At 44.8% G+C, this 8051-nt stretch overlaps 1 protein-coding gene across 1 annotated transcript; it reads right to left on the bottom strand.

Moving 5' to 3' along the window:
* Positions 1-234: 234 nt before the first annotated feature.
* On the bottom strand, positions 235-2321 carry LOC119804304 (WD repeat-containing protein 31-like). The gene is given in 5 exon segments (XM_038315764.2): positions 235-1343; positions 1432-2033; positions 2035-2079; positions 2081-2132; positions 2135-2321. Coding segments are annotated over 5 exon segments (1089 nt in total). The 3' UTR covers positions 235-1140.
* Positions 2322-8051: the final 5730 nt, after the last annotated feature.

Here is an 8051-nt window from a genome sequence, read left to right as displayed (position 1 = left end):
TTGCCCTCAGGAACAGCCCTGTGAGGGAAGTATGGTCCTGAGTACCGTATTACATGTGAGGAACCCCCTGACCCTGGGGACAACAGGAGGGAGAAAGGAAATGGCAGCCAGCTCTGAACCATGGACAGACATGATCCACAGTTACACAGGTGGCCATTCTCTGGCCAGGCCTCAGGTGCCTTATTTTAGGTCTCATCCAAAGCAAAATGGACTTCTGAGCTGCAGGCTGAGGACTGGACTTGTGGGAGCTGCACAATGGCCTGGACCCTCCTCACTGAAGGGTGCGCAGTTGCCGGGCTCAGCTGAATCCATCTCTCTGTATCCCACGTTCCGTTCCAGAGATGACTCCTTTGACTCTGGCCGTTCCCAGGGGTGGGAGGTAGGGAGAATGGAGGTGTACAGTGTTTCTTATGTAAATAAAAATACTCAAATTACAGATGCATATTTCTTAGCCTTAGTCTCCCATTCCCTCTGCCTTTTGGAATATGGGGCAGGCTTAATAATCCCTGTAATTGGGACAGTGTCCTTGTTCTTGTTTGCGTGCCCCTGGGCAGCACAGGCTCAGGGAGTTAGATGCCTTTGCTCTCTTACCCTAAGTGGCTTTGAGGTGACTGAGTTTAATCTCACTGTCTGCCATCCACTTCCTCTATTACCAACTTGATTTGTCTCGAAACATTGTCCTTCACGGAGACTCCAGCCCGCGTTTTTGTGCTCACAGGGGCTTGCCACTCTTAGGCCCCAGCCATCATCTTGAGAAATAAGTACATTTTTTTTGAAGAGTAGTCCCAAAAGCTCACATTTGGATAAAAATTCCATTTGGATTTCCTTGAGATTAAGAACTTTATATTGAGTCATATTTCTAGACCTGAATTTTCTTGGGTGTGCAGTCTCACACCTTTAATGCCAACAGTCAGGAGACTGAGGCAAGAAGGTTTCTATGAGTTCAAGACCAATCTGGGCCACACCCTGACTTTGTAATCACTGGACTTAAACCAACATCTAACCCGGATATGCCTTCTAAGTGACCCTAAGAAAAGAACACCAGACTTGTACCCCACTCCCCAAGAGCATGTGGAAAAACACAAAGCCACAGAGAAAGGAGGGGCTGTGGTCTGATATTGTCTAGTCAGTGTCTTGGCCTTAGAAGGCTGCCACTTCCTGCAGTGCCAGCTCTCGGCTGCAGTCCACTCTGAGTAAGTGAACTCCTCTGTAGAAACTCTCACATAATAAGGAGGTGATGTCCCCAACAGCCAGGGAGGTCAAGGGTCCTGATCCATCCAGAGACAAGGTGAACAGGCAGGCTCCAGTATCTTGGTTCCAAATCTTCACTGTGGAGTCATGTGCTGAGGTAGCAATCATAGGCATCAACAGGCCATGGATTTTGGTAGAAAGACACAGAGCCAACTGTCTGGAAGTGCCCCTTATACTCACACATTCTGTCTCTTGTCTGCCTTAGGTCCCACAACGTGGCTTCACAGCCTTCACCCCCAAAGCCGCTGCTGCAAGAGATACACGTGTGTCCATCCACACTGACTTCACAGTGGGTCTGAATGTGCTGCTTTGTGGGAAACACATGAGCCACCTGAAGCCTCCGACTATCCCACAATCTGATGGTCTTATCCTCAGAGGACTGCAGTACATATGGCTCTCTGGGGACCCAGCACAGGTGAGTGACCAGGTTCCTGGAGACAGACGCTCTCTGCACACACCGTCCAGTCCCCACATCCCACAGAAGCAGGCTGTTGTCGCGAGAGCCGGTGCACAGCTGTGATGAGTCTGGACTCACAGCCAAGCCAGTGACCACCATGGCATGGCCAGACAGCTCCTGCCTGGGCTGGGAGGAGCCCTCCAGGTCCCACATCAGGATGCTCTTGTCTCGAGAGGCGCTGAAAAACTGGTTTGATTTGGGAATACAGGCTATCTTAGTGATTTCCCGCTCATGCCCTCTGAACCTTTTCACCACGTGTCCAGTTTTCCAATTATAGGCCACAGCAGTCTTGTCTTTTCCTCCAGAGACACACAGTCTGAGCTCAGAGTAGCACCACAGAGACGGCATGCACGTGAGCAGGGCTGTACTCCTGGAACACTTAGTCTGGACTCCCTCTTCATAAGTCCGTCAGGCCTGCTGTACTGTAAGTGCTGTGTCTGAGTTGCTCTGCAGTTCCCAGCACAGCCCAGAGTCTACAGAGAAAACCTGAGGAAGAGCTGGTTTCAGGTTGGCAGCCGGGCAGCGGCATCCCTTGCAGTCTCTGGAAGTGTGTTCCCCCCAAAACAACAGTATCTTCTTGGTGAGCTGCTGTATTTGATGATTTGTAGTTCATTCAGCCTCTGGAAACTAGCCAAACAGCCACTTCCTAATCTCGGCGGGCTGGTACCGAGGCCCGCAAGCACGAGAAGCTAGCATCTGCAGCTGCCACGGACTCCCGCGCCTCCGCGTCTCCGCCCCTAGCCTTATTCTCTTTTTAATCAGAATGTGTACTTAACTTCTGTGTACCAATACATTCTAATTTTTTTATTCTATGTCCTCATTTTTCTACCTGGCAAATTATTTAATTAATAATGAGAACCTAGGATTGTTTTCGTCTCATAAAACACATAGAATGCTGGAACAATTTTTGCCATTTACTTCAGTGCTTGTTTCATTTATAAATTCTGTTCTTTCTTTTATCCAAAAAGTGGAATTTAGGAATCACCCCCAGGCAGTGGGTCTCATCTTGGAGTCAGTTTCTTTTACTAATCTTCTTGCTATTTTGTCTCCCCCCCCATTCCCCAACCTGGAGCTGAGGACACAATCCACAGTCTAGCTAGCAAGCACTACCGCTGAGCTAAATCCTCAACCCTCACTAATCTTATAGTTGTTGCTCTGACAAAACAGGACAGTTTTCCTTCTTTTCTCCCTATTGTCTGCAAACTGTTACTCTCCTATATTCATGCTCTTATATTCAGACTGCTTTCTTTTACCTTGATGATTCCACTTTTTACATAGCGTGCTAGAACATTATGAGTATGAGACAAAGATAATATAGCCAACTTGCACACATCACACAGATTTCCTCAGGAAATTACATTTCCCATAAATGAAGAACAATACCCAAGCTCCATTAACACTGCATGTTATCACATGCATAGACTTGTGTAAAGAGCAGTCATGGAAACGTTGTTTTCATCTATTACAAACTGCAGAGAAAGGCCATCTGTAAAGGAATAGCAGCAGGGATGTTATTGTAATGATGGACGCAGATGCTGCAATAAAACCCATTGCTTTGTTTGCTAATTTGAAAAATTAATTTCCAAAAGACTTCATGAATGATTTTATTTTATATGTAATAAATTTTGTTTATTTCCTTACTACCTGGAAACAAGTTGTATGCTATAAAAAAATAATCAACTGGAGAGTATTAGTCATTATGGTGAGCTTAAGCAAACCAACTCAGAGTAGAAATGCTGTACAAACAAGAGCGCATTAATAATATGTAAGAAGCATCAAAGTGTAGAGAAGAAATTTCTCTGGCACCAAAAACAAAGAAATCAAAGCTGCTACAGAGAAGCCAGGGCAAAAAATGTGGCCAAACAAGTACAAAGGGAAGTTTGAAGGGGGAAGGGCTGCCTGCAGGAAGCCAGCACATCAATCCAAAAAGAAAGTGATGATTTCACTGCCTGCCAACACCACAAAAGCACCTTTTCCTAGCAAGCACACCATAGTTTGCTGAATTTTATCCCAGTTCAAGAGATGAGAACATTCAGGACTACTGCTGTATCTTGCCTTCCCTTTGGGATCCTTTTTCTTCACTAAGTCTTATCTAGTCATATCTTTTGCCTATTTTCCTATTTTTTCCTCTTAACTCCTTAAAACCATAATTACTAGGGCTTTGTTGTTTATTTGCAAAGCAAATTAGAGTTCTTCTGAATTGTTTGTGGTATATTTTATCATAAACGTTTTTATTTAAAGTTACATATTTAAATGTATCTTTAAGGACTTAAGTATTAAAAAATGACTGCACCTAGACATGGTGATGAAAACCTTAAATCCTAGCGCTCAAGAGGCAGAGGCTGGTAGATCTCTGAATTCCAGGACAGTCTGGTCTACAGAGTGAGTTCCAGGACAGCCAGGGCTAAACCACGAAACCTTGTCTCTTAAAACAAAGCAAACAAAAAAATTACTGCAACTTTTATTTCTCATTTTATAGTCTGAATAAAATTATTAATAATCATTTGATCCCCAGTTATTTTTAAGTTCTTCCCCTTTTGGCAGATAAAGCATATTTTAGACAAAACAATATCATAAAAACAAAGGTGTTCAGAAAGACAAGTTTAAAAGGTCTATCCAAGAGCCAGCGGAGATGTTAATATGGCTGCCGCAGAACTCTGGCTTCCTAACACTATGTCTGCTCACCTAAAAGCTATGAGGATTTTCCCATCTTCCTCTCAGATAGGCAGCTTCGCTTCTGCCTCTCTCCCCACTTCTCCGCTCCCCCCTCCCCCCTCTCTCTCCCTCTCCCTCTCTCCTTTAATAAATGTTTAGTTTTATGCCTTAAAAAAAAGCTATGAGGATGATGTGCAAGGACACTAATATTTTCATGCCACCTCACAGCATAGTATCCATCTCTCAGTCCATATTTCAATGAAGGAGTAATTTTGACTATCAAGTTTAATTATGAATCAAGCTTCTCTTTTTTCTTCTTTTGCCACTACTGGGGACTGATCCTAAGACCTCACTTATGCTAGTAAAGCACTCTGCCACTGAATTACAAACAATAGCAGTATGTATTATACCTCGTGACCCATGGAAGTGCTGATTGAAATAGCAACACTAGGGCTTTAGGGCATTAGTGTAGCGATGGAGCACTTGCGTTGTGTGTTCCATCCACCTTCGCATAGGAAAAACATATCAAAATTCACAGAAGTTTGGAAAAAGTTGATTCCAACCCTAATGGTGATCTTGGAGATGGATCAAGATTTTAGTAGAGGAAGAAACCTCAGATGTAGTAAAAATATCAAAAGTAGAATGAAGAAAAGAGTTTAAAGATGCTACTGAGTTGTTGGGGTTGCTGAAATGGCTCAGCGGGTAACAGGACCAGCTGCTCTAACAGGTTAGGTTTCCAGTGCCCACGTGGCAGCTCGCAACTGCCTGTAACTCCAGTTTCGGGGCAGTTGACATATTTTTCCAGTTTCTGTGAGCAATATGAGAGCATATGTGCCCCCCCCCCCAATTTGGGAAAAATAAATCCTAAAAAAAAAAAAAGATATTACGGAATTGCTGCAATCTTACGAACAAAACTAATGGATGGGGAGTTTGCTTTGCTTTCTTATAAGAAAAAGACCAGGTTTCTTTTCTACCTGGCGACGATACTGCAAACACTTCGTGTCACCAAAGAATCGAATTATTACACTCGCTAGTTGATAAAACAGTACAAGTGTGCATGAAAGCACTAGCTGAATTGAAGTTCAAACAGAGCATGCTACAGAGAAATTTTGTCATGAGAGGAAGAGGCAAGTGATTCGGCAAACTGTATTGTTTTATGTCAACAAAGGCTCAGCTATGCATCACTATGGGCCAAAGGAGGTACAGAGGCAGAGGGACTTTCAGACAAAAGGTTTATTCAAGCCAGTAGCACAGTATGGTCTGAGGTAGTGCTTTAGGCCACCCAGGGAAAGCAAAGGGTGTTCTTTTAAGTCCTGTAGTGAGGGAGAAGTGTGCCACAAAAAAGCCCCAAGTTGGGCTGAAGAGATGATTCAGGGGTTGAAAACATTGGCTGCTCTTCCACAGGACCCGAGTTCAATTTTCAGCACCCACACAGCAGTTCAAAACTGTCTGTAACTCTAGGATCCAGGGGACCTGACATCCATAGCAAAACGTCAACGCACATAAAGTAAAAATTAAAGAAAGCCCAAGTTGGTTGGTATTACCAAACTGGGATAAAAAGCACTATAAATTTTGTGGTTTGGGCTGGGTTAGGTACATCTCAAGCACATCTTAAGATAAAAAAGCATCTGGAGGTGGTGGCGCACGCCTTTAATCCCAGCATTTGGGAGGCAGAACAGATGGACTCTGTGAGTTCCAGGCCAGCCTGGTCTCCAGGCAATAGTCCAGGAAAGGCTCCAAAGCTATATCGGAACCTGTCTCCGAGGGAAAAAAGCATCTGGAAAATTGCTCAGGACAGTGAGCCTAGTGAGTACATGACTTACGCAGTGTGCCAGTTCCCAGCAGCTTCTATGGCCCTGGGCACCGCAGAAGCCGAGTATGCCCTTGCCTGTAGCTCTCTCTGTTTGGGGGCTTTGCTACCTGGAAGGCCCGTTTCTGAGGACATACTCCCACTTTTTTTGTTTTGTTCTCTTTTGGTTTTAGAGACAGGGTTTCTCAGCTTTGAAGCCTCTAAGACCAAGCTGGCCTCAAACTCAGAGATCCGCCTGCCTGCCTCCCAGTGCTGGGATTAAGGCGTGCGCCACCACCGCCTGGCCACACTCCTCATTTACATGACATAATATTTTCAGCCTTTTTTGTCTGTGGTAAAAAAAAAACAGAGAAACAATTTATAGAAAAGGAGGTGGTGGCAGAGGCTAGGTGGCACTGAGATCATTCTAGCCACTTGCTGCTGAAGTAAGGCACCGTTATCAAGCAGCAGTCTTTGAATCAGAGGCGGGTTCACACATCAGGGTAGTACTCTCATGGTGGTTTGGATAAATCTGGGTGGTGGACTAGAGAAGGACCTATCAAAGTAATGACAGCTGGCTGGGTGGTGGTTGGTACTGTTGGGTGGTGCACGCCTTTAATCATCCCAGCACTTGGGAGGCAGAGAGGCAGGCAGTGAGTGGTACAGAGTGAGTTCCGGACAGCCAGGACTGTTTACATAGAGAAAACCTGTCTTGAAAAGAAAAAAATAATGGTGACAGCTGTTATGAGACAGTCACTCTCAGTCATGAGTTCCAAAACCATTTGTTCCAGAATTCTGATAAAAACCGCTTCCAGTTTTTGAAATACAGCCAAAGCCAACCCTGTTGCTGTAACCTGAGCCCAGCAAGAATGACTTATAGAAAAACATTCTACTGCTTAACCCAAAGAGTCCAAGTCCCCTTTTCTGTAGTCAAGTAATTCAGGCCGCTTCTATTTTTGGCGATGATCCCTGACAAGGAACAACCCTACCTGATACTCGACTCTTTTTTTTTCTTTTTAAATATTTATTTTTGTGCATGAGTATTTTGCCTGTAAATACGTATATGTGCCACATGAGTGCCCAGTGCCTGCAGAGACCAAAAGTGTTGGACCCCCTAGAACTCTTGGACTTAGAGTTACAGGCAGTTTGTGGGTTTCTAGGAAATGGCAAGGGACCTGAGCCCTTACGCCCACCCCCTGCCAAAGCTGGTCTCCAGCAAGGAACCAAACCTAGTTCTCTGAAACAGCAGCAAGTGTTCTTAACCTCTGAGTCAGCTCTCCAGTCCGACTCTTAGCTTCTTGTTAGCACACCGAGAAATTCTCAAGGATTTATTGTATGTCTTAGATAAGGAATAAGAGTGCACAAAAAGATGCAGTTAGACCCTTATTCCTGTGCCAACATCTGTCATTAACCCTTTGATCATAACGAAAGGATAGGCTTAGTTATGTTGTTTTTATCCTTATGGAACCAGTCAAAGGAGCTGGGAAGCTTTGGCTATTGGTAGTGGCATTATGTTGGGGGACATACGTTTATCAGGGTGAAGTTTCAGTCTAGTTGATGACTTGTTCAATATATAGATGTTAGGTTAAGGGAGGAGAAATGGAGTAACTGAAAGGATCCTTATTGGGGGGGTTGGGGTCATTCTCCCAGACTGAAAGGGAGCCCGCTAAGGTTGCCCCCATCAAGCGTTGAAGTGCAATGCCATGGAGCGCACGTGGAGGCCAGAGGAAAACAGCACTCAGGAGTCAGTTCTGCCACTGGGCTGCTTTCTTTATGTTAACTGACCTGCAAGCTTCTGGCTGATTCTCCTGTCTCTGCCTCCATCATCTCTCTGAAGGTGTGCTGGGATTCCAGATGTATGCTACTGCGTGCAGCCTTTGTTGCTGTTGTCGGTTCCAG

This window comes from Arvicola amphibius, chromosome X (assembly GCF_903992535.2).
Source record: "Arvicola amphibius chromosome X, mArvAmp1.2, whole genome shotgun sequence".
Classification (NCBI taxonomy): Eukaryota; Metazoa; Chordata; class Mammalia; order Rodentia; family Cricetidae; genus Arvicola; species Arvicola amphibius.
Note: the sequence above shows the minus strand (reverse complement) of the source record. Positions and strands in the feature narration are given on the sequence as shown.